Source organism: Amphibalanus amphitrite, unplaced genomic scaffold (genome assembly GCF_019059575.1).
Source record: "Amphibalanus amphitrite isolate SeventyFive unplaced genomic scaffold, NRLGWU_Aamphi_draft 000088F_arrow, whole genome shotgun sequence".
Taxonomy (NCBI): domain Eukaryota; kingdom Metazoa; phylum Arthropoda; class Thecostraca; order Balanomorpha; family Balanidae; genus Amphibalanus; species Amphibalanus amphitrite.
In genome coordinates, this window is record NW_024881584.1 from 1,038,768 (window position 1) to 1,066,660 (window position 27,893).

Sequence of the window (27,893 nt, forward strand, 5' to 3'; positions counted from 1 at the left end):
TCTCAGCTCCTATGGACCTATGGCATTAATTGACATAAGCTTCCATACCTATGCCGTTCGCTTACGATGCTGCAGTCTTTCACGTGAGACGGCAACGTTCGCGGGACGCAGGTAAGAGAGCTGCATCAAAAAACATGTTTACAATCGATAAAAGCAGGCTTTTGATATTGCGATTGATTGTCGCTCAGCACCCGGTAACATGTGGTATCGCCCCTGATAAATAAAACATGTTTTGCCTTTAAAATGAGATGGTTGGTTATTTGCGGTGCATGATTATTTTTCTTAGCGGGTGTCATTAATCGAAAATGGCCGCGGGTGGGGCAATATGAGCCATTTTCACCTGGGGGAAGATGAGCCGGATAAGCCATTGTTGTCTCCGCTGTCGAAAACCAAACTGAGCTGTGCTTGTTTCTGCTGAATAAAAATGGTAGGAAATTGTTTTTCTTTGTTGATTACACAAGTTGTAAGTGATTTGCCGATTATCTGAAGGATAAAATGATTTCTTCCGTGATAGAAAACTTGACGAGTTATTGGAAGGCTTAAACAGTCACTTTTTGATGGAGGAAAAAAACTTTGCCATAAGTATGTATGCCATGGAGTAAATAAAAGAGGCCACTCTTCGCCGTGGCCCGGGAAAAGAAGAGGTTCGCTTTTTCTATCCATGCTCAACTTTCTCCACGACGTGTCTCAACCTGCCCCGCCCATGGGGTAAGATGAGCAACGTGGATGATGATTTTTGACGTAGCCTTTTCAGTTAAAAAATAAGCGGTATGAAACATTTCTGGCCACCATTACATGCCCAAATGACCACTCTGTCCGTCCAACCCGTAAACGCAGAAAAATGATCAGTACATAAGTTAGCCTGTAGCCTACGAAAAACAAAAAGCGGCTCAACTTACCTCATTCTCCCCTAAAAGAGCTGATTGTTTTATTTGCTTAGGCTCTTTTGGTAGATTTCAGAGCGGGAAGGATGACAGGAATTGGGGGGGGGGCATGGGTCTGGGCGGGAATCCTGGACCTGGTGCGCCGCTGGGGCCGAGCCCATCACGTGGATTGGATTGCCCTGACACATGGATAGCCCTGAACGGTGTTTCACGGCTCAGCGCTGAATTCGGCTAGCTCCAGCGTTGCGAGCTTCCGACTCTGTTGATGTTTCCATGGAAATTGGAACCCCAATGCACCGCTGCGCGCAATGCATCCTATCTAAGCAAAATTTTACCATCGATGACCTCTGGTGACATGACCTTTGGCCCGATCTAAAATTTGCCGAAGCATTTGCATTTCCATTTTACTTTCGCAGAGCCGTTCAGTATTACCTATATAATCCCAAATTTGACAAGCGATTGAAGTTCAATCATTAAGTTCTTATTTCTTGTGTGTTATTGTTGATTCTTGCTCACAATGAGTAATTTTGGTCAGATATTTGGGGTACCTACAAACGACGACAATCAGCTGATTGTTTGAATTGTTTACTTGCCTTGGGGCCGTGAGAAGCTGTGCACATCATGAATTTGCAGCAAAACCGAAAAAAAATCATGCCGTTATTTCGACGAGGTAATTTCGAAAATTAAGGCACTGGAGAGATTCGTTTTGGAGCATTTTACGACAAAACCAGTTTACCGCCATAGGCGGCGGAACGAGGGGGCACCAGGGCACCGTGCCCCCTTTGATTTTGACATTTTAAAATTAGCCCTATGGGCGTTGCATGGAAAGAATGGGACAAAAAGTCAGTGATGACCCCCCCCCCCCTTAATTCAAGGTGTTCCGCCGCCATTGTTTACCGCACTTGGTGAGAATGAGACCTGAAACATTTTTTATGCTTCTGGCGTTTTGAAAAGCATGTCATGAAGGGCATATCATCTATTTAGTGCGGTGTCCTTTACAACACTAGTTTAGTCCTGTTTTTGCAGCATATCACTTACCCCATCACCCCCATATCATCTTTTATATGTATAAGACGTTTTAAAACAGTGCCTTTGTTTCATCGATATACAGTTTTTATCCTATTTTACTCTATCCATTTTTATTTTTTATCTTTATTTTTCTATTTTTACTTTTATTCTGGTCGGAATAAGGTGTGTGCACGCCCGTTTGTGCAGTGCTTACTAGGGCTGATAATCCCGGGACTTTTTGGCAATCCCGGGATCCCGGGATTTTAGAAATGCAATCCCGGGATATCCCGGGATCCCGGGATTGAGCAGTTTTTATTTTAACCTGTCTACAAAGCAGAATTTCTTGCAATATCGTATGTATATGGCGCATCCTTACCATCATAAACACAATACCAGGCATACACCTTCACCCCGAACAAATATAAGAGCATGAATGACATTGATCATTGTATTTCTTGTTTATATTTCGAGTCAGGATACAGTAGACGTGCCTACGGATTGTGGTCGTCTGACCAGCAGCATGTTCTGGTCACATTCACTTGTTACGGTAGTAGCACTTGAGGAAGCAAAGTGCATCAACGACTTCGTCGCCGAGACTCGACCGCACTTTTGTGACGATATTCCCGACAGTGGAAAACACTCGTTCCGATTCAACACTCGTAGGAACTATGCCCTTCAGCCAGTTGTAGGACAGCGCTACCATGCCTGTCCTTCCTGAGATAGGTAAATTTTCCAATTCTTTCCTTATGGCCTTCGTCATCATCAGAGAAGATTGCTAAAAGTTAATCCCAGACGGGCATGAACTGGTGCCTTGCTCTGGAGCTCTAACCTCATCTAGAGCTTGTTGAAGCATCGACTGAAGAGACGGCGCTGATTCAGGATCATCAGCGTCCATCACTTCTGTATCTACACCTACTTCGGTATCATGCATCTGTTCTCCCAATCTTTCCATCATGTGGACAACTAAGTCCTGTGCTTCCTTGCGAGAGGCACTAGGAAAAATATCTTTCCAGTCTCTGTCTGCCGACATTTTGTTATGGAGCGATTGTAGGACTTTAGCAGCACGTGACCGTCTCTGTCGGATGCGCTGTTTCAACGCATCAGACAGTTTACATGCAATCGCGTTTACATGCAGTTTACATGCAATTAAATTCAGCAAAATCCGACATTTTGGCAAAGTTAGCTATAGCTTATCACAAAGGCACGTAATTAATAATTATTCACTAACGGTAACCATGCCCAGGGCGCCCGGCCAGCCTCATGGATCGTCCAGCCACGGGGCACTGACAGTAACTGAGCCACCAGACGTGCTCCCACAGTCACACAGAGAAGACGGCCGACCTCCTCCCACTCGATGGACTCGAATTCGATAGTCGGCATAGTATGTCATCGTGCAAAATGATCTGTTAAACCGAGTACGCGAGGGACGTCGCGGGGAGCGAGAGATGAGCCGAGAGAGAGCTCGTCTCTCGCCACATTGTGAAGGCTGAGACGGTGTGAAACAATGTCAATTGTAGGTATATATGTAACCAATACTTGTGCATAACGACTTTGCACGGCGTAAGTAAGATCTTTGGACATAAAACTGCACTGTAATGCGTTGTTACTCACTTACCTTTTTTTACATACCTACTATCAGCTACACTTTATGAACGATGTTTCTGTACGGAAAATATCGGGATCCCGAAATCCCGATGCTTCTAATCCCGGGATTCGGGATTAATACAATCCCGGGATCCCGGGATCCCGATCCCGGGATTATCAGCCCTAGTGCTTACTGCTCAGTATGTTCGTGTTTATACTTTTTATGTGACTTCACCTGTAAGTGGGGACTAGAGATGTCAATCGGATACCAACATTTTGGCATACCGATACCAAACCGATACCAACTTGGTATTTGGTATTTCAATCCTCCTATATTTGGTATTTTGTTGGTATTATGAACCCTCACTAATATATAAGAAGCTGATAAATTGGTATAAATTAAATTTGGTATTTGCCTCATGTTTCTAGGTTGGTTCGGTTTCGGTATTTCCTCACGGTTTTGGTTGGTATTTGGTTTGGTATCGGTATTCCGATTTTCTGTAATTGACATCACTAGTGGGGACCATCCGGTTGGTGATTGAATGAATAACAAAGAGTGCTATAATCACCCAACTAACAAAATGGCGGTGTTTTGCCCCTGGTTCCAGTCGTGGAGGAAGGCGGTGCTGGGTGCGGTCGACTCGGCGGCAGCCCGGCTCTTCAACGCCGCGGAGGCACGTGTCTTGGAGGACGATATGTTCGGCAGCTGGATCACCTGCGACCAGGCAGCAGCCGCACTTCTCGTCCGGCCCCAGATCGCCAGGAACACCAGCGCCCACCACGTGCGTACAGTCACCAACACTTGCTACACATCACCTTGTTTTCGGTCACTAGTTTGAAGACCGATCCATTCTCAGTCGCGCAAGATACTTTAAATGGTCCGTTAGGGCGTCCGATTTTCGAATATCTACCTTGTTTTAGCATATTCAAGACATTGTGGAATGGGGAGCCATAAAACCTCTTCTCCGCCCTAAAGTATGTATGCCCCACACTGAAAACAATTTTACCCGGAGCTGGCGAATTCAGCCTTGCTCTGTGGGTGGTATGTGCGTATTAACCCGCGCCCGGCTGGGGGTCCTGGATTTCCACGCCCTGCTGGGGGGGGGGGGGGTGCGTTTGAACACCCCCCCCCCCTTGTAACTCGGCTCTTGGGCCACGTAGCGATACGCGGAAGGCGGCGTTCGAAAGAGCGTCAAAAATAATGACGAAATCACTTCGGTCAATGTTTTGGTCAGGTCAAAGGTCAGGTCACCAGAGGTCATTGAAGGCAAAATTTCGATTTCCAGGTCGAATGTCGAAAATTTCCAAGAAGCCAACGCATAACCCGAGAACCAATAGAGCTACAGCGCTGCGGAAAAGCGCATTCGATAGCCCTATTAAAGCCCTTTCTGAGTAATTCTCTCAGATTTGACCTAACGTCAACGGTTTTGCCTGCAGGGGGCAAAAATTGCAAAAATAGCCGATTTTTTTCGGAAACAGTTTTTCTGCAATAACTTTTGACCCAAGCCTTGTACGAGCTTACTTTTACCGGCATTGTGTTCCTCTCGTCAAGACGCATCGAATGAACTATAAGTTGACCTTGAAAGGTCAACTTGAAAATTTGACCTCAGGTCAAGGTCATGACCTGACCGGAAAGGGTCATGTTGCATATCAGTCGATCCGTATCGTCGAGCTGAACACATATAAGGCGTTTTCATTGCTCTAGCATGCCTGTATCAAGAGTTATTTGCGAAAAACTGTTAGATACCATTCTAGACCTAAGATGACCTCAGGGCATAAACAAGGGTCACGGACACCATTTTCGGACATGGAGAGCCATCTACGGGAGCTGCAGGCGTTGGGCATAGATTTGGGAACATGTGGGAGAGTTCTGGCACCAATCCTAATGAAGAAGCTTCCATCAAAGTTCAAGGAAAATATCATCAGGAGCACAGGAACCACACTGAAAACAATTTAACCCAAGGCCCGCGAGTAAACCGGTGTTTCGCGGGTACCCCTATCCGCAACCATTTTTAACCACCCTCCCAGGAGTACAGCAAGGTCCCATTGCAGTGTAGTCGTCCCTGCTCTCAGCGGACTTGTTCGCTGACAGCGGTTATATCCGCTCAGAGCAAGTACGACTACACCGCAATGGGACCTAGGACTACTCCTGGGAGGGTGGTTAAAAATGGTTGCGGATAGGGGTACCCGTAAAACACCGCTTTACTCGCCAGCCTTGGGTTAAATTGTTTTCAGTGCAGGCATCCGACACTGAAGGAAATGAGAACGGCGCTGGGTGACGAAATGCAAACTGTGAGGGCTGCAGAAGTCGACCAGGCCGGAGACAGAACTCAGATGCACAGATGCTACAGAAAGGACAAAAGCTGGACCAAGAAAACACTGATCAGCCAGACAGAACGCACGGTCTGTGAGCTGTACACGCGCCGGTGATCATCAACTGACAAACTGTCAAAGTTTTGGAGGGATGGATCTGGACCAGAGACTGAGCACATGTAGATCCTATGGACTCTTCTTCAGGTGTCTCCGCCGCGGACACCGTGCTACGGATTGCACATCGTTTCCCGGCTGCAGTGTGGATGGGTGCAAAGGGAAACATCACACTCTACTCCATGCAGAAATCGGCTTGGGCGATAAACAGCCTAGTGACGCCTGCACAGAGCAACAAAAGGACCGGCAACAGAACAGAGCGCTGTCAACGTCAGCACAGTGAAAAGGCCCATGTTATGCTGTATATGTTACGGGTCATACACGGAGAAAATTTAAAACACTGCTAACGGTGTAAGTGGTTAAACTGCATACCCACGGGTGTTTTTGAAAGGTGTCAGATAACACTTATATGAGCGTCAAGATACACCATTGTACTATCCCTAAGGGTGTCCAGTTTCTGTACTGTGGTGTCATACACCCCAGACAAGGGTGCGTTTCGACTCCCCTCAGACACCCTATTTACACTTATAATGGTGTCGCCAAGATAACACCCGTAGGGATACTGGGGGGAATAATCGCTTGGGTGTGTGTTAAACTGCATACCCACGGGTGTAATTTAAAGGTGTCACAACACAACGCTTATAACGGTGTCACCAAGTTGACACCCATAGGGATACTGGGGGGAATAATCGCCTGGGTGTGTGTTAAACTGCATACCCACGGGTGTAATTTAAAGGTGTCACAGCGCTGCTTACACTTATAACGGTGTCACCAAGTTGACACCCACAGGGAGCCCACAGGCTCCATATACTCCATGACACCCTGTGGGTGTCATGGAGTATATGGGCGGCTCCAGTGGCGCAGTTGGTACACGGAGAAAATTTAAAACAACGCAAATTCAAGTTCAAAATTCAAAACAAGTCGCATGGAAACATGGTTTCATTAGGTTGCATGTGGTGGGATTCAATCGGATCTCAGATCCTGATTTTGGTTTGTTATAAGATGCAATGAGATCATAGATTCAGAGATTCAGGATACATTTTCTACGTGGGATACAATGGGATTATAGATCCAAGCTTGTCGTTTGCTTTAAGATCCACTGAGATCATGTATCAATCACTCGGATCCATGCACATGTCTACTACATATCAGCCCCCCTCCTCCCTCTTAAGTCCGTATCAGTTCAGTGTTCACCGAGGTCGCCGTAGGACGCTAGCTCTCTCTAGCCCTATTCACACACTTCGCAGTTCATAATCGCCTGTCGTGCCTACCCCCCCCCTCCCTCGCCACACAAACCTTTTACAGCTCTGTTCACTTCAGCGCGGCCCGAAGCTTGATCTCTGAGCCCTTCTATCTCTTTGCCCTTTGCTTCAGCTCTTTGAAAACGGAGCGCACTTGAGTGGGTACATGGCAACTGAGCTCCACTTCGAAGACCGTTTGCTCCATGAAAATGTTTATGTTCTTGGCTTTTCAGAGTCAGAGTCAGAGTCATTTATTAGAATTCTCCACATGGTGGGTATTACGAATTCAGTCATTGTACACTGGTAAAAGCATGGTTAAAAATGAGACACATTGCAAGACCTAAAACATTTTGTTTAAAACACAGCGCTGGTGATTCACTTGGGCCTCTCCGGTGCTATCCAGTCTAACTGCGTGTTAATTGGGCGTTCCAGGCGGATGCAGCCCTATAAGTGAAGCTCCGCTGGGTTCTCACTAGGCGGCATCTGGGAAGATCCAGGGAGGCACATTCTGGAGAAACACGAAAGGACGACACTTAGAAATAGAAACACGTACAGACTACAGAAACAAGTATAGGATGACTCCGCGGCGGGCTTGAGGTGTTTGAACATGAACACCACTCCCCCTCCTGCGGTATTTCGCAGATCTTAAAAAAACGGCGGCGCCCTGCCCACTTTTGTCCAAGATTTTTGCACATGTTAAAATTCATACCCAGGTCGCTCAAGGTCAGGTCACCAGGCCACATCAAGTGACCTCATCCCAGAAAATTAAGAGTTTGTTCGCCAATGCTACACTATCTGAGTGATCACTTTCAAATTTTAGGCGATTGATAAGATAAACAGCATGAATAAATACGTATCTCTGAAGCTTGATATCTGTAACCTGTAAGGTCAAGAATGCAAACATTATGCATAAGTCAACGGGAACAAATTGAAATGTGTTCTTTTGGACGAAAGTCATACTTAACGCCCCCAAACATTGAATAACAGATAAACATTACACACTGAATGGGAAAATTGCACCCGTGACTCTATTTATACCCAAGACGTGCTATCAGGTCATGACATGTATCCACTATCCACTATTCAGTTTTTTTTTTACAGTAACTTTTTATAGAGCTAGAGCGATGAAAACACATAAGATGTGTTCAGCTCGACAATACTAATCGACTAATTTGTAACATGACCTTTCTGGTCGGGTCATCACCATAACCCTTGGTCAGATTTTCAAAATCACATTTGACGGTCATATTATTTTTTAATTAGACGCGTCTCAAATCGAGGAACACGATGCCGGAACATTAAATGTCGTGTCGGTTTTGAATCAAATGAATTGCTGCAGAAAACAATTTCTGTAAAACCGTTTATTTCATGGGTTTTCTCCTCTGTAGGGCAATTAGTTGATCTTAGATCAAATCTGAGGACGCATTTCACACTCACAAAAAAACGTTGAAAGAGCTACTGGGTGTACTTTTCGGCCGCGCTGTAGCTCTATTCGTTCACAAGTTATTCGCCGATTCGTCAACAAGTGGCGTAAGAGGCAAAATTTGTCCTTCGATGAACTTTGGTGACCTGACCTTTGACCTAATCTAAGGCTCCCTTAATATCAGCTTCGGGTTACGTTGTTTTTAACGCCCTTTGGAATTTAAGCTCATCCTTCAGGCGTCCATTAAGGGTGTACTTCAACACTGTTAAGACACCCTAGTAACACTCGTAACGGTGTAAAATTGATAACAAACACTAACATTGCAGGGAATGACGCTCACATGTGTGATAAACTGAACACCCACTTTCATCATTGGTGTTATTCAACCTTGTTATTACCAACAATTCATTTAAACTACCAGTGATACATTTGTACCTGACACCCTGTACCCAATGGGGGAATCAATAAGTTGTATGCATACCTATATGATACAGCGTTATGAAATTACACACAGAATGTAGGTTGCAGGGAACAAATGCCACCACATTGCATCGCAAATCAGTCTAGCAGCACGGATACGCGGAGCATAATAGAAATAAGCAGAATCCAACCGCCTCCCCCTCTCCAGTGGGGTTACGAATTCGGATAAATACCCAAGCAGGGTGCGTGTTAAATTGCACACCAACACCAGAGAAAAAAATCTGAGGATATATTTTTCGGATATTAAAGAACCCCTATCGGGAGTATGCCGCCATCCCCCCCCCCCCCCCAGCGGCCAGTACCATGTCTTTCGGAATCCGCAGCAGTGCCATTGCTAGCCAAGAATAGCTCACCTTTGCTAAAACTGGAGCTCTTCGAGTACCAAGACACCACTCACGATCACTTCTAACTCACTTGCACACACTTATACTCCCAACACACCGTAATCCCACCAGCGCCTCCGCCCGCAGTCGCGCACGTTTCAAACTAGTATGGCGGCCGGCCGCATGGAAGCCAACGGTTGAACATGGGCTACTAGGGCTGCATTATGTTCCCAATATTTTCCCGACGCGTTTTCTTTGAAGTATTGTATATGAATTTATTTATTTATTATCGTGGATTTGTTTATTTGATGTAGTTGAAGCAAATCCATTAGAATATAAATGCAAACTCTGTACACCATACAGCACAGCAGCGCCATCTACCCAACTGCACCCATAGGGAATTTCAAGGGTGTCTGACACTGCAAAGACAGGCTGACGAAGAAAGACGAACGTCTTTCGAAAGCTCCCGTAACTAATAAACGAAGCTGGTAATTTGAATATTTTTATGCTAGAATGTCTCTGTCCCAGCTAAACAATAACATTTATAACTTAACTACATGAAGTACCAAGAGAATACGAACGGTGTTAGTCATCCCCTGGCTCAGACCCCCTACGGCTCAGACCCCTACGATAATACTAGCTAACACTTACATTTCATAACACTTCAATACCTACATTGTGATGTGATGTGATATGATACCTATCATTGTGTTCTTTCAAGTGTCACTGACACCTTCAACGGTGTTTAAGTGATGACATGACACTTTCAATACCTACACCCAGAGGGTGTTTTGTTTTCTCTTTGACACCTGCAAAAGGAGTGTTGAATGGGATCGACACTTCGATTGGGTACATCCCAAGTGTGCTTTTCAAGTGTCGTGTGACACCTTAAACGGTGTTTAAGGGATGACATGGCACACTCAGTACACCTAACGGGTGTTATGTTTTCTCTGTAACACCAAAAAAGGTGTTGGATGGGAGTTGAGACACCTCGATTACACCCCAAGTGTGTTATTTCAAGTGTCATGTGACACCTTAAACGGTGTTCAAGCAATGTCATTACACCAATAACGGTGTTCAACGGGGTAATGACACTGCTATGAGTGTTGAATGGGAGTTACGACACCTCGATTACATCCCAGGTGTGCTCTTTCAAGTGTCGTGTGACACCTTAAACGGTGTTTAAGTGATGACATGACACTTTCAATACACCCAGAGGGTGTTTTGTTTTCTCTTTGACACCAAAAGGAGTGTTGAATGGGAGCTACGACACTTCGAGTACATCCCAAGTGTGCTTTTCAAGTGTCGTGTGACACCTTAAACGGTGTTTAAGGGATGACATGGCACCCTCAGTACACCTAACGGGTGTTATGTTTTCTCTGTAACACCAAAAAAGGTGTTAGATGGGAGTTGAGACACCTCGATTACACCCCAAGTGTGTTATTTCAAGTGTCATGTGACACCTTAAACCGTGTTCAAGCAATGCTATTACACCAAAAACGGTGTTGGATGGGGTAATGACACTGCTATTAGTGTCATGATACACCATTAATGGTGCTTAACACCCATAATACACTGATAAAACACCCGACCAGTGTTTTATATTTTTTCAGTGTATGCTAACTTGGGCAGTATGCAAACTGCCCGGGCAGTATGCATACTACCCAACAGCCCGGGCAGTATGCATACCGCCCGGGTAGTATGCATACTACCCGACCCCTTGGGCAGTATGCATACCGCCCGGGCAGTATGCATACCTCCCGGGTAGTATGCATACCACCCACCTTTCTTCTCACGGGCAAGATGTTTACTCGGGCAGTATGTTGACTACACTTCGTGAGGCTTGTTAATGCAATAACTCGCGTATATATGTGAATGACAAACGTTTCAACCTTCCGGGTGGTGGGGGGGGGGGGCATTTTTTGTCCCCCTTAGTTTTTTCGATATATCTCCAGAATTCCGCTGCGCCGATTGCCACGAAACTTTCAGTACCCTCCCGGGATCGTAGCTTTTACACATTGTGACCAAAAATTTTCCAAAGGCTATGATAGGTTGGCCGCTAATGACGTCAGAGTGACGTCATTTCTGCCATTTTCGACCCGAAAAAGGTTTCGCGGGAAGAGCTGTCAGGCCTACAGCTTTATAGATACAGAAAATGTTTAAGAGTAGGTATAAAAAGTGTAGAATTAGAGGGCTACAAAACTGCTATTTCAGATTTTGTAAAATGTTTAGATATTGAACCCCCCAAAATCAAAAAAGCAATTTTTGACCTAATAGGCAAAAAATCCAATTTTTTTTTGAATTTCGAAAAAACGGAAAATATGTGATAGTCCCTACCGCCTTCTATCCACATACCAAATTTGAGATTGATTCCTCTTTTTGGCAAAGTTATAGCGAAAAAAGATTTGTTCAAAGTTGATGACGTCAAATTTTGTCGTCGTCTTTTCATTTGACTCAGTTCACGCTTCACAATGACAATGACTTGTTGGCCACTGGTTATTCAACAATGGATATGGGAAAAAGTAATTTCAACACTTTATTCCAATCCTCATTCCATCCTACGATCGATCAATCACGTTTGACGACAAAAATTCTTCTCGGTCGATCTATTGTTATCTAGAGAGCCATTCATATTCTTAATGTGGACATGGATTACACAACTTTAAGTCGGAAAGCGGGCAGTATGCAAACTGCCCAAGCTTTTGGGCGGTATGCATACTGCCCAAGGGGTCGGGTAGTATGCATACTACCCGGGCGGTATGCATACTACCCGACCGCTTGGGCAGTATGCATACCGCCCGGGTAGTATGCATGCATGTATGCCATGCAGTATGCATACCGCATACCTTTCATCTCACGGGCAGGATGTTTACTCGGGCAGTATGCTGACCGTGGCTCGTGAGGCTAGTTAATGCAATAGCTCGCATACAATGTCAATGGCAGACACTTTAACCCGCGCGGGGCCGCGCTCGGCACCAGCCGTGCCGGTTTTTTTTGGGGGGAGGGGGGATTGAACACCCTAACTCGACTCCTGTGCCACTTACCGGCACAGGAGTAAGCTGCATGTAAGATGCCGTAAGCGGCATTCAAAATAACATAAAAATTCATAAAAATTCACGGTGTAGCCTCCAGAGGGCAACAACACTTAAAAAGCTGTTTTGACGATTTATTTCACGGCAAAATTAGTTTACCTTAGATAGGCACGACATTGCGCCTTTGCCGACATCGTGTTCCTCTCTTCGAGACGCGTCGAGTTAACAATAATTTGGCTTTTGAGACCACTTTAAAATTTGACCTAAGGTCAAGGTCATGGCATGACATGAAAAGGTCATGTTGGTTATCAGACGATCCTTATCGTCGACTTAAACACATCTAAGGTTATTTCCATTGCTCGAATACGTCTCCATAAAAAGTAGGTAATCGTAAAAAACTACTGCAGATCTGTTATGACCTGACATGGCCTCATGGTCATAAAGAGGGGTCACTACAAGTGGAATTTGCCGATTCAGTGTGTTGTGTTTACATGGAACCCGATATTTGAGAGCGTTTAGAAGGACTTTTATCCAAAAAGGCGTCTTTCAACTTTCTCCTGTCAACTTCTAAGAGACTGCAAAATTGGCCTGACCTTAGGTCATCGGTTGGACATCAAAAATCCAATGCATGTATTTTATACATGCTTTTACTGCTATAGATTGCTGAAAGTTTCAAAGCGATCGTTCAGTCGGGGTAGCTATGGCGAACAAGTTCTAACCTTTTCTGAGGTAAGGTCACTTGATCTGCCCTGCAGTTACCTGACCATAAGAACTTTTTACGCCTTGCATGCAAATGGTTTCATGCAGTATTAGCTATTGAAACTGTACTTACGCCCTCTACAGGTCCAGATACCAAACCAAAGCCAACGAGTGATGATACTATAGATCTGTCGTCATTTCAGATGAAAATGACTTGTTGGCTGCTGGCTAATAAACAATGAAATTCTGGGCAAAACTTTAAGTCTGTATATTCTAGTTCTTATTCCATCCTTCAATCGATAAAACGCGCTTGACGGCAAAACAGACTTCGTAATTAAGCTATTTTACTCAGAGATCCATTTTTATTTTTAAAATGGACATGGAATACACAACTTCAAGACGAGAGGCGGGCAGTATGCAAACTGCCCAAGCTTTTGGGCGGTATGCATACTGCCCAAGGGGTCGGGTAGTATGCATACTACCCGGGCGGTATGCATTGCATACTGCCCGGGCTGTTGGGTAGTTTGCATACTGCCCGGGCTGTTGGGTAGTTTGCATACTGCCCGGGCAGTTTGCATACTGCCCAAGTTAGCATATGACCCGTAACATATATATAACAAAGCCTAAAATTTTCAGGCGCGTGATTATATGGTTTGACTCGTCTCGGAGTAGAATCTAAGAGCTTCTACCGGATGTATAGGTATTGAAGTCTCACCTGGAAATTTCCGAGAGTAAATGCTTGGAATTTCTATCGGTTGTGTCGTGACTTCATATAAGGTGATATACCAATAAGTCCGCCATACAGGGGTATCGAAAACTGTCCTTTGGGGCATCATAACCCCCAAAAAGAATTATTTGAGAGTCTTGACTCTATTTACGGTAACATGGCAAAAAGTCCGTCCCACAGGGATATCAAAAATCGCTCTTTTGGGGCATCAGAGCTCCGAAATATGGAGTCCATGTACACCAAGAAACGGCGTTCATGGACACCATATTACGGTGTTATTGATGCTCCAAAAGGGAGTTTTTTTACACCCCTGTGGGCGGGCTTTTTTGCAATCACCCCCCCATTTGGTGTCTTTTTTCTATCTTACTAAGGGGGAATAAACCAGAGTTATTTAAGGAGTAAAAGCCCGATGTTTTATGGTGTTCTAGAGAGGGTGAACTCAAATGATCTCTCAGGCTGTGTCTGGGTCTGCAGAGTGGACCAGCTGCTGCTCTGCCGGTCTCGCAGCAGCTGACCGGCGCGGCGCCGGCTGGGCGATGGGCCGTTTCCGAGCCCTACTGACCAGGAGGCGTTGTCCATGCTGTTGCCTGGCAGTTTGTCGCGCCGTATCTCGGGGCTTCTGCCGCGCCGTATCTCCGGCCACTGATGTGCTGCTCGCTCTCGGGCCGCTGCCAGACTGCGGCGTGTGTGTGGGTGCGTGTGGGGGGGGGGGGGGTAATGTGTTGGAGAGGGCGGGACGCGGTAGGTGCCCGCCGGCGGCGACACCCGTAATGAGCTGCCATTAGAGTCGCCCCGACTGGGCCACTGCTGACGCTCTGCCCGCCGGCAGGCCTCCGTCGAGCTGCAGGGCCAGTTAACGCGCGGCCAGCTGGTGGTCGACAGACGCGACTGGCACGCCGCGCGCGCCCGCACTCCCTGCAACGTCAACATCGTCCAGGCGCTGGATATGCAGCTCTACAAGAAGATGTTACTGGATGCCTTTGGACATCCTGACATAGAGTTTTGACTTTCGATCGAATAGGATGAAGAAAATGGTAATCCTGGTAATAAACAAGAGTGCTATTGTTGTCACTTGTAATAAACAAGAGTGCTATTGTTGTCACTTGCTACATTTGCAGAAAAATAGGCAGCATTTTTAGTGTCCAATAGGTTAACCCTCGCCCGTAGGGTACACCGGGGTAAGACGTCCCGCAACGCCTCGCCGATGTTTTTCGGAAATGGTAAGTTCTGAGGAAACACCTTCTGTCCCATAAAACGTGCCCTATACCTATGATCATAACATGACCAGACTTGAATGAAGTTGTGTTATTCTTTGTTAGATGTAGAAATGTGTTTTTGAGTGATTTTTATGTTTTGTTGTCTGATTACGCAGCATGGCGTTCTTTTATAATGCACATCAGGGTAACGACTATTCTCTTTTTTGAACACTACCTATTGTCTAACGCTACTAATGCCGGGTTGGTTCGTGTTAACCCTCGCCCGTATAGGGAGGGGGGTCGAACGGAATCCCTCGGTTTTTCGCAAATAACTAGCGTAAAAAGTGGCCGATGACGACGAAATTTTAATTACCCCCGAGATGATCAATTTTACACCTACCCTGAAAACTTCATGACCCTGACCCAAATCAAGGCCATCTATAGAAGGTACAGTCAATCCCCCGCCGACCAAGCAGAGACGGATCCTGAGTGACGTCACCCCTGATGCTCGCAAGGGGTACTCCGTTCCTTGACAACGTAAAAATGACTAATTTTATTTGAAGATTACTGATGGCATTCTACACCTACCACTCAACCGTTGATGTCAATTGAAAGCCCAACTAATTTTCTAGCGACAAAAAAGAGCAGCAATATGCTAAGAAATGGCCGGTTTTGAAGATATAGACGATTTAAAAAAACCTCTGCAGTAGCAGGAAAGCAACGTAAAAACGCATCCAGCTTATCACGGAGCGAGCGAAGCGAGCGGAGTTTACGTAGAATAACGGAAGTTTCTGAGTATGGGCGGCCGGCCGGCCGGCCGTGGTCACGATTCTGCGACGCTTATATCTCAGCAACCGCTTGACCGATTTACATGCGGTAATTTTTGTAGGGTAGCTTCATTCCTTCTACCAAGTATTGGACGATTCTCGATGCATGTGGGTGACCCCTTATGCACGTGCCACGTGCAAAACGAAGAGATGTCACTTTTGTAATAGTTGCAATATCTCGGTAACTACTGGGCCGATTGCGCTGAAAGTTGGCATGTAGGTAGGCACCCACTAGGCAATGCATATCCATGTGCCAGAGTTGGAGTGCTGCTGCACGTGCGCACGTGCAGGGGTCGTTTCCAGATCTCGAGAACGGCTGGACCGATGGCGCTCAAATTGGGTACACGGTTAGGGACCAGTTAGTAGGGTGCCGCGCAAAAGTCAGCTGGGACCCATTTTGCACGTGCGCACGTGCAGGGTGCCGCTTCCAGATCTCGAGAACGGCTAGGCCGATTGTGCTCAAATTTGGCACATCGCTAGAGACCGGTTAGTAGGGTGCTGTGCACAAGTCAGTTTGAGGTACCCCCTCGAAATTTCGCACGTGCAAGACCCACCCTTTCGCTCGCTCCGTTAGTCGCCGCAAAAGGCGTTATACTGGTATTTTTACGGAGCGAGCGAAGCGAGGAAATCTCACGTAGAATAACGGAAATTTCTGAGTATGAGCGGCCGGCCGGCCGGCCGTGGTCACGATTCTACGACGCTTATATCTCAGCAACCACTTGACCGATTTACATGCGGTAATTTTTGTAGGGTAGCTTCATTCCTTCTACCAAGTACTGGACCATTGCCGATACAAGTGGGTGACCCCTTATGCACGTGCCACGTGCAAAACGAAGAGATGTCACTTTTGTAATAGTTGCAATATCTCGGTAACTACTGGGCCGATTGCGCTGAAAGTTGGCATGTAGGTAGGCACCCATTAGGCAATGCGTATCCATGTGCCAGAGTTGGGGTGCTGCTGCACGTGCGCACGTGCAGGGGGTCGATTCCAGATCTCGAGAACGGCTGGACCGATTGCGCTCAAATTTGGTACACGGTTACGGAGCAGTTAGTAGGGTGCCGTGCATAAGTCAGTTGGGACCCATTTTGCACGTGCGCACGTGCAGGGTGCCGCTTCCAGATCTCGAGAACGGCTGGGCCGATTGAACTCAAATTTGGCACATCGCTAGAGACCGGTTAATAGGGTGCCGTGCACAAGTCAGTTGGAGGTACCCCCTCGCAATTTCGCACGTGCAAAGCCCACCCTCTCGCTCGCTCCGTTAGTCGCCCCAAAAGGCGTTATACTGGTTACTATGAATAAATCATTTTTCAGTAAGATTTTAGATAAGGTATCGATTTAATTAACAAATTTATTACAATATTTTTATTATTTGTAACTTTATTTCAAAATAATATTTTCAAAAATGGCAGCTGTTGGCAAGTGGCTTGGAAGCGATTGTGGCGCACCGCGCCATTATTGTCCTGAGGCCCCCTTATGATGTCATCAAAAGTGGAGTGACATGGGCCTGACCCAAATAGCCTTTGACCTGTGACCTACCTTTCGACACCATGTTTGGCCGGAATCGTGATTCGACAAATGTTGGCTCGCATTAGCCGCGCGTTTGCAGCCTTTTCGTGGTTTCAAGCGTTCAAACATGTGATATGCTGTTGCGCCCATGCATTAGGATGGGTTTCAAGGTCACTTAGAGGTCAGGTCAGGTCATCGACCTTTGATGACCTCGGTTCACTTTTGCAAGTTTTACATGTTTTTATGCTAGTTTTTGGAGCTGAATTCGAAATTAGCAGCCATTTGAACATTTATGAAATAACTTTGGGGGCCTTCGTAACATGTTACGAAGCTGTCAGAGGCGTTTGACAAATACTAAGAATACCCGTCAGGATCCCTACTAGTTGACCTGACCTGACCTGACCCGACCTGGCCTAAATGCACAGTGGCGGTTGCAAGGGGGGCATCAAGGCCATGGCCCCCCAAAGGCAAATCAGGGGGCCATCATATCATTTGGCCCCCGTAAACAAAACAACCGATGGGCCCCCATGGGCGTAAGGGGCCCTGGCCCTTGTTTGATTGTCACGAGGCTCAAGAAACCCACGCCTGCTATTAATAGCCTCCATACCGGTCTTTGAGGGTCCTACACTAACCTCTGAGGGCCCTTCAGTGGCCTTCAAGGACCCACCTTGACCAATGAGGGCCCACATCGACCTCTAAGGGCCCTAAACTGGCATCAGGGGTCCCAGCCGGCCTCCGCCGGTCTCTGATGGCCTCATTTCTGTCTCTGGGGTCCCAATACTGACCTTAAAGGTATTGTGCCACCTTCCAATGATTTCCCATTATATTTTTCCTAGGATAAGAAGCTTCTGTTTTTACCTAATATCGCAAAAAAATCAAAAATGGTCCTGGAATAGTGCCTTTTTTGCCTAAAAGTTTATCGGTTTTTCGATATGTATAACAACTGTAGTGGGCTGACCTGCAAACAGGCGTCGGCAACAATCGCGAATGCGGCGCACATGTGACAATAAGCAAAGGTCATTATAGAGTTACGACGTACGGGAATGAGTTCCTATCAGCTGTCTAATCGTAGACAACGCAATGTCGAACTTAAACTGTAAGCCTGTATTGGTATTGTTTCTTTAATTTGGCTGTCGAACATTAATTTGTGGTTTGAAATATGATTTCATGTAAAATAATTGATATGAAACAGCCGTCTCTTAACCCGCGCCGGGCCGGTGCTCTGAGATTCCGCGCCGGGCCAGGGGGGGTGTTTGAACACCCCCTTTCTAACTCGGCTCCTGGGCCACGTAGCGACACGCAGTAAGCGGGAATCGAAAGAACGTCCAAAATAAGGACGAAAACACTTCCGTCATTTTTTGGGTCAGGTGAAAGGTCAGGTCACCAGAGGTCACCAAAGGTAAAATGTTGACTGGTCACCAAAGGTAAAATGTTGACTATTTCAACATTTTGGAAACTGCCAACGGCTATCTCTGGAACCGATAGAGCTACAGCGCCGCAGAAAAGCGCATTCGATAGCCCTTTTTCAGGCCTTTCTGAGTAATGCTCTCAGATTTGACATCAGGTCAACGGTTTAGCTTCCAGAGGGCAAAAACTCCAAAAATAGCCGTTTTTACGAAAAGTGTTTTATCGGCGATAACTTTTGACTCAAAAGAGCCATGACATTACTTTTGCCAGCATCGTGTTCCTCTAATCGAGACGCGTCGAATGAACTATAATTTGACCTTGAAAGGTCAACTTGAAAATTTGACCTCAGGTCAAGGTCATGACCTGACCGGAAAAGGTCATGTTGCATATCAATCGATCCGCAACGTCGAACCGAACACATTTAAGGCGTTTTCAGCGCTCTAGCACTTCTCTATCAGAAGTTATTAGCAAAAAACTGTTAGATTCTGTTCGTGACCTGAGATGACCTCGGAGACATAACGAGGGGTCACAGTTGCCATTTTCCGGTTCAGTGTGTCAATTGTATCTACATCTCGATGTTTGAGAGTGTCTAGAATGGCGTTCGTGCAAAACAGAGCACAGACGCTTTTCAATTTTCTCCCATTGACTTATAATAGAGAGGCCGCAAAATTGACCTGACCTTAGATCACCGATATCAAAATTCCGAGATATACATTTTATAGATACTGTTTCTCTTTAATTAATCGCTGAAAGTTTCAAGGCAATCGATCAATCGGTGTAGCTATGACGAGCTTCTTATTTTTTCTGAGGTGAGGTCACTTGGCGTGACCTGGTGACCTGACCTAAGGCGACCTGGGTCTGAAATTTTCACAACATGTGCGAAAAAGATGCACAAACAGGTGTGCCAAAAACGTTGCGGTTTTTTAGATATCTGCGAAAAACCACAGGGGGGGGGTGTTCAAACACCCCCCACCCCCGGCCCGGCGCGGGTTAAGTTATGACCCCATTTCACCACACGCAAGTGGCAGAAATGACAATGATCAGCTGACCCATTTTTCTTGGCCAAAGTCACAGCGCGCGGCCCGACGCACCACGCGTATTTGGAAATTCCGACCTCGACGAGCATCAGAAGCCACCTAACAGGCGTGTTCGAAACCGCAGGAGATGATGATGAACAGGTTTATCGAAACTTGATTGGATGAGCCTATCGGTAATAGCGATTTTAGTGTGTGCATTTATTGGTCATAGTGGTGTGAAATGTGATTGGGGTACGACCGACAACCCGTCGCACACTGGTCGGAAACGCCCTCACGAGAGGCCACGGGCGATTCCGGAGTTTCGGATTATTTTTTACATAGATCGATTTGAAATTGATGAAATTATTATACTTAGGCCAAAAAAACTAATCCGGGTGACCAAAAATAACTGTAATCAGCCCCCGAAGATGGGGTATCCCAGAACTCGGAAACTGACGCGGAGCAAGAGGTTTCTTGAGCCGGATATTCAGAGTCTTATTGCTGATAGACACCAAATTGAAATCCCACATATTATGCATCAAAATGTTCGTTATGAAGTTGCCGATTGGTCAGTGCAAAATTTTTGGCATACTAAATCCCTAACTAAGATGTACTATAGCTTTTTTATGAAGGCTCTCCTACAGTGATTCTGGAATATAACTGCAAAGTTTAGGTAAGGAAACAACAGGTAGTCCCATCTAGTTCCACTCTGATTTTTTTGTGAGATGAAGTAGGATTTAATTTTACACCAGGGCAACATAAAAGCTAACTGCGCATATTTGCGCAAAATTTGCAGGAGCCGCTCTTCCTACCCAACTACCGCCCGCCCCGCCCCAGTTTCGGCTCGGCCGCCGCGCCCGGCTTACGCTGACCTGTGTGGCCTGCACGCATCCATGCGTAGTTGACTGGTCATTAAAAACAGATGCGCCTGAGTTTATGAATTTTGTGAAAAGCGCGTTTTATGTATGCATTTATGTATGTATTGACATCAAAAGCCTTCCACACATTGCGTGGCGATTACGGCTTGCATTTAGAGAGCCTTGCTATTGACAACCATCACTCGGCTGAAGAAAGTGGAAATTGAAACCTTCGTAAATACATATAAGACGCTGCAAATATAGGACACCTGTCACTGACGTCGGGTTACCTTGGGCCGTCTTTTTACATTAGATCACAATTCCGGTATCTAACCCTGGCCGGACCGATTGGTTTTCTATATTGACCGGGGAGGGTTGGTACAACTCCCTCGCCGTTTCGCCTCTAATTGAGCTAGAGCCTCGCGAAAAAAAACAAACCTGTGTGCCGTTATAAGACGCAAAAATTAGGTACTACCCGATTTTAAGGTCTTAGGTCAGCCAGTGACCTCTTAGGTCAGGTAAGTGCCACAAGGCACAGGCTCGGTTTTAGGTTAATTACTTTGCTAAAAATGGTCGCACTGCCGCGATTTTGGCATCATCGTGTTTGTCTAGCTCAGGCGCGTTGAATGCTATACTTGGTGTTCGGGTGAAGTCAACTTAAGGTGTTAACCTCGGGTCAAGGTCAGGTCGGAGCCCCTCAGGTCACGAAAATGGTTGAAGGAGGTCATATTGCATATCATTCGATTTGGCAGGTCTTCCTGAGTCCAATGGTGGCTTTTCCGACTCTCTAGCTCTATCTGATCAGGAGTTATTGACGAAAAACTTATATGGCCTTAGTGACGTCATAAATGACGTCACGCAAAGTCAACAATGCTAAAGTCAAGCACTGGACCTTGCAAGGAGTGCATGAAACCATTCCCGGTGCCCGAATAGCAGCTCCCAATTTCCCTTGTTGACTTAAAGTGGTGCTAGATCCTGTATTATACTCAATTATGACGTCATAACTTAACAGATTCACGTCATATATTTAGTGCTTGACATCCAAATGATAGCTTACATATGACAGAGAAGGTATGCAAAGTTGTATGAAGTTTGCTTCACTAGTTGTGGAATAACAAGCAAAAAACTTTTGCGGAAAGGCCGCTGGCCTCTCGCTGGAGCGTTTCCGACCAGTGTGCGTCGGGGCGAATTTCGCACTGGGGTACTCAAAATTTGAAGAATTTAAGACGTTTCCATGAGTTTTGAAGGCATGGATAAGTTCTAAAAATCCGGTTCTCCTTATCCGGGTCATTAACTCCATATGGTCCAGGAAAGCTGGCACACTACCTTTAAGGTGCCCCTGAGGGCCCCGCACTGGCTTCTGAAGGCCCGATACCAGCCTCTAAGGGCCCGCATCGGCCTCTGAAGGCCCCGGCTGACCTTTGAGGGCCCTACACAGGTCTCTTGAGAGCCCCATGCCTTTCATTACAGGGTGCGCAAAAAGTTCTGGCCCTCTTACAGTAAGCGCTCCTACGCGTGCTGCGGTTGCTTTTCGGGAAGCCAATAGCCGCACGCAATATCCGCAATGATCCTGCTACACAGCCAGATGTCGAACAAAGCAGACCATTAACGGCCAGTCATGGAGGCAGGCTAAACGTTACATTGTCGTTGGATACCCGCGCGCGGCGCGGCCGAATCGGGCATGACTGTTGAGCAGGTTGCGATGAAATTTAGAGCCCCCTGCGAACAATTACGCGTATCAAAGCCAAATACCAATAGGGGAGATCCTTGAATATGCCCCCAGGTCAGACCGGTCACGTCCAGTCAAAACTCTGAGAATGTGACTGCCGTGTCTCAGGCCATCCAGGACAGCCCACGGCTCGGGCGGCAAAAAGTGCCCAACCGTCTTCATTAACGCAAATTAGAAGATAAATGGGACGATGTATGAGCGTCTGCTTGACAGGGACGTCATCCCATGGATCCTGAAGACGTATTCAAAAGTCGATTTCGTTTTCCAGCAGTATACTACACCCGCAAACAACCTAAGTTCCATCCAGCACAAGCAAACGGAGGAGCTCGGGGGAGAAGCCCATTGTTGGCTTAATGACATATTGCCCCCTCAGTCACCCGACCTGAACCCCTTGACTAAAGCATCTAAAGCGTTTTGCATGAGGTCCAGGGAGTGTCCCATCCCAATTTGGAGGCCCAACCCTCGCCCGCACATGGGGGGGGGGGTTGGCACCCCCCTCCCAGGTAGTCTTTCTCCTCTGCACTCAACATTTTTAGAGCTAGAAGGCTGATTTTTCGTATAGCTGCTCCTCTATCCTTTCTTGATGTCCACTGAAAATTTCAAGTTTCTGTGACTTTTGGTTTCGGAGATATGACCTTGTTTTTCAGGTCATGTCATGACCCAAATGGCCAATTCTCGACATCTTGCGTTGGCTATGGGCCTTGTGAGCTTTTGACGCCTTGATTTCGGCCTTTTTTACCAGTCTTACCTCCCACCTATCATGGAACATGTTGTTCGACGATGTACGGATGTCAAGGTCAAGGTCAAGGTCAACCTAGGTCATCTAAGATAATTGCGTTTTAGGCAAGCGGAATTTACTTTTTGTGAAGTTTTTTGACTGCATTTTTGGTAAAAGCTTCTCAGATCATGATTTCATGTAATATGGACACATAAACAATCGGTGCACACATCAGTATACACACAGACACACACAGACATACAAACACATATAATTGACCTTGACCTAACTTGACCTGAAATGACCTCAGCAGCAAAAACCTGGTCAGGTAGTGTGAGAAAGAGGTTCTAGCTGGCTTGGCACCAGAAAACGGCATCGTCATCGGTATATGATAAGCAGCGCACTTGATATCAAACGGTGACCCAAAACAGCAACATTTTTTAGTTTGACCTGACCTGGAAGGTCAATGACTGACCTGAGAAGGTAAAACTGGGTATCATTGGATTCGTCTCTTCCCAAAGAATCTTTTTGGTCTTTACCACTAAGCTCTATCTCCAACAGGAACGAAATGGCGCGGGGGGTGGCAACCCCCCCCCCCCCCATGTGCGTTCTAGGATGGGAAAATGGCATGTGCGGGCGAGGGTTAAGGCAACTTCAGAAGTCATTACCGGCCCTCGGAGGTCTTGGACCCCAGCCAGAGACAGAAATGAGATACACGGTGCGCAAAAAGTTCTGGACCATTTCTGTACTTCGATAAACGAATGCAATCGTAGTAAATATTATCGACGCTAACACCAAATATTGGTAGTTGCATTATCAAACCAGATACGTTCACTCACCTCATGCGCGATATAACCCCCTTATCGCAATGACCTTCTCCACACGTAGGCGGAAAGACTTGCATGTCTTGATGATGTAGGTGAGGTCCTTCGTCTCCCACATCTTCACGATGTGTGCCTTAAACTGATTTCAAAAATTTACGTAATTATGATATGGATGTAGCATAAGTAATGCCAACTAAGCGGTACTTCGTGGCGTAGGTTTTGCTACGCACGTAAAAACTTAGCCGATCACCCCCCCCCCCTTTCCTCCGGGTGACGGATAAGTGTTATGTCCCGCGAGTGGGGCATTCCACGTCAAGTGGGACAAAAAATGATCATTTTGAACCTCACCTCCTCCGATTTTTGCGAAACTTTGTGAACCTACTCATCTATATGTGAGATGAAAGGAGACATTTTTTGTCAAGATATGACGTCACGTCTCCGAGATACACGTCATCAAACATTGACTTAGGCAAGGCACATTATCATTTTCAAAGCGTCATAACCATTGAAGTGTTAGACATAGCACCACGAGACAAAGTGTGAAATGAAGGGAATAGATCAGGCTTTCATTTGAGGATAACAATATTGACGTAATTAACTAATTAGTGAACTTAATTAAAATTCAAAAAATAAATTTTGACTTTCTGAAAAATGGGTACCCTTCGATTTTGCTGATTTTTACATATTTTATTCTATACATAAGCTACATCATATAAAGAATCCAGAATGGGCCGACGTCTACGTAACTGTCTTTTGGACTTCGTAATGTCTGGGACTCGCGTGTTTCGTTTTAGCAACCAAGGAGAGGCGCTACCCGGAGATGCTTCTTTCTACCCCAAACTAAAGAAAACCTAACCTGACCTGAAGTGACCTGACCTAATCTAACACGCGTAAATATGTACAGCCCTCACGACAGTTGCCGACTGGCCAAATGCTACCTAGATAGGTACGAACATAAGCCCTCACGACAGTTGCCGGCTGGCCAGATGCTAGGGGAGAGTGGGGAAAGATGCCCAGGGTTTTACTATGTCATATATTATTCGAAAATGACGATGGGAAAGCAAAAACTTGGAGTTTCAACGGGAGCCGACATCATTTTTCTCCAAAAATATCACACTTTTGTGCCTGAAATATTATTACTTTTTTTGCTATTAAGCATTTTCCTGAAGAAGTGAAAGGGGGCATCTTACCCCACAGGGTGGGAAAGACGCCCCCTGACGTTGGGAAAGATGCCCCCTGCACTATAAGTGACATAAATGGGCACGTGAATCGCCTGAACGAATCAGTAGTCCCTTCAAGCCTGCAGTAGACACCAAACGTCATCATAAGGGCCCTCAAAAGTAGTCGTAAGGGGCTTCAGAGGTCATCGTTAGGGCCATCATAGTCCAGCGCGGCCAAACAAGCCTCCGTGGTGGCGTTCGGAGACCACTGTGGGGCTCTTATAGGTCTTCATGATGCTTGAGGGCCCTCGAGCCCATCGTGGGGACCTCCGATGCCAGTGCGGCCCGTGGGGCCAACGTGGGAGCCCTCAAAGGATGTCGTGATGGGCCCTGGAGCCAATAATTGGGCCCACAGAGGCCGTCATGAGGGCTCTCAGAGTCAGATGCCGCGCAAAAAGTCGCTATGTGGGCCGAGAGACCGGCATGGGGAGCACCCGACCGTATTGGACTCTCAATAGTCCCAGATCGGCTTTTGTCTACATCACAAGTATGTAATTAATGATTTGACGGGCTGTTTGAAGGACAGCCTACGGATTTAGGGGGGCGTCTTTCCCCATCAGGACAGGGGGCATCTTACCCCAAGGTACCGAAGTAACATTAAATCAGTACAATTTGTTAGCCATAAAACTACACCATGAAACAAACTGTTTGGGACACAGTACACGCATGCTAATGTATCACGACTATAGCAAGGGACGCAAAAATTATTTACCTTCTTTGATATTTACAATGTTCTGACACCAAAATATTTTTTGAAAGCAGCAAATAAAAAACATGCAGTCATCAGGCAGCCGTTGCCCAACTGAGCTTCGCAAAGTTTTGTGCCGTTAACAAGGCAGGCTTCCGCTTTACGCTAAGAACATTAATTTCCAGGTCCGATTCTTTGTTTCGTCGCTAGAGGGGGTGGGGCGTCTTTCCCACCCTGGGCATCTTACCCCACTCTCCCCTACTTAAAAAACGAATGTTCAGGCTGACCGGCCGCGAGCCAGCGACCTTTAGCTTTCGAGGTGGGTACACTCGGCACACTTACTACTAAGCCACGAAGATAGCTGGTCATCGTAAGCCAGTTTTTTAATGATGAAATTGGGTATTCTCCGGGCAGCGCCTTTCTTTGGTTGCAAAAAGGAAATACGCATGACTCTCCCAGCGCTAGGGGAGAAAGGCCCGGTTTAGCCAAAAAAGGTATTAGAAAAACGGAATTTGAATTGTTGGTGGGGCGGTGGGGAACTTAACCCTATTAGTGGCAGGCTCCTGGCTACCCCTATTAGTGGCAGGGGGGGGGGGGGGGGGGCTGTTAACGACCCCCTCCCTTGATATCTCGAGATCTAACGGGCCGATTTTCAAAATTCAGACGGCATTCGATTTCGCTCAACGTGATCTACATTTCTAAAAAATAAAAATTAAAAAATGTCAATAGGGGGTAGAGGGGGTAAAAACGGGCAAATTGCAGATACATTTTAGACTGTTTATCACGGCCAGGTTTCTGAACCAATCTTATCGCAACTTTTGCCGATCGATAGAGAATGAACCAGGAATTCACATGGATCCTAAAAATATGCATTTTCAAAAATCATAGGCGGATACAGATCATTGAGATTGGGGGTACACAAAAAGTATAGTAAATATGGTTTTTGTTGGTACTGTTTCTAAAAAGGGTGGTAATGGTCTTGTTATGTTACAATTTTCTTATGAGAGAACGACTACAATTGTATTGGTCATGCATAGGCGGTGTCAGGGCACCTATGCTGGGAGGTAAAACATAACCCCCCTTTTTGGACGCCTGGATCCGCCTATTATAGCAAAAACGTGTCAAAAGAGGATGCACAATAACTTTGTATATGTTATCACATGATACCTTTCATTCACTGTTCGTAAAACTGGTGCATACAGTTATAATACATCAGCATCGTGATCTTCGCCCAAATGACTCGCTTCACGAATAGGACCCCCCAATTCCCAGTGCTCTGGAGCCGCCCCTGGTAAAGTTATGAACTTGAAATATTCAGGGAATGTGCCCAATTTAGTTTTAGGAAAAGTCAGAAAATTTCAGCATCGTAGCTTCAGCGGTTTTGGAGATATTCCCGAAAAACCTGAGGGGTGGATGAAAACAACCCCCCTGCCACTAATAGGGTTAATCGTGTTCCAATTTCATGGTCCTAGATCAATATCTTCAAGATCAAATGAGGTTAAACGTGATTAAATTTGCTATAGTGACTATTTTGCGTTTATACGCCCATAGCTCTAAGAGATACTGGCCGATTTTCCTATTTCTTCCTTTATACGACATTTGTAGTGTTATGAGAATGTTAATCTTACCATGAATTTGGCAGTTAGTGGCTTGCTAAGAGTAAGATGTCGCCGGCAGAGGCGGGGATCGGCCGACGAGGGAAACGTCATAGTCACATATTGTGTTTGCACCCTAAGTTTAATTTTAGCAGTTGATTTTTCGTATTTATTTGAACATTAGATTGCCTGTACATTTTTAAGCCTTCACACAAAATTTGACACAAATCGATCATAATCAGCGGTAAGAAGCGCGGTGCAAAGATGGAACCGTCCCGCGCCGGCACAGTCTACCATTCAGGCGGCAACGGCCGGCGCCGGCCGCCGCGCCGCTCCGGCAGGAATGTTTGACTTTACACCGTTATTACGAGAAAAGTTGTGGACCGATTTATCTATTGCTTGCACGGGAGGATTTGCAATTCAATTGTGGACAGATACTGAAAGTTTGACGTTAATATGATAATTATGGCGTGAGTTATTG

The 27,893-nt window shown here is 46.1% G+C and overlaps 1 protein-coding gene across 3 annotated transcripts in view; it reads left to right on the forward strand.

Moving 5' to 3' along the window:
* LOC122379977 (probable uridine nucleosidase 2) overlaps positions 1-15,237 on the forward strand; it is a 132,506-nt gene extending 117,269 nt beyond the window's left edge. For all 3 annotated transcript variants that reach the window (XM_043362683.1, XM_043362684.1, XM_043362685.1), the window contains 2 exons: positions 4,085-4,258; positions 14,658-15,237. In XM_043362683.1, coding sequence (XP_043218618.1) covers positions 4,085-4,258; positions 14,658-14,834 — 351 coding nt within the window. In that variant the 3' untranslated portion in view covers positions 14,835-15,237. The remainder of the gene's footprint in view (positions 1-4,084; positions 4,259-14,657) is intronic.
* Positions 15,238-27,893: the final 12,656 nt, after the last annotated feature.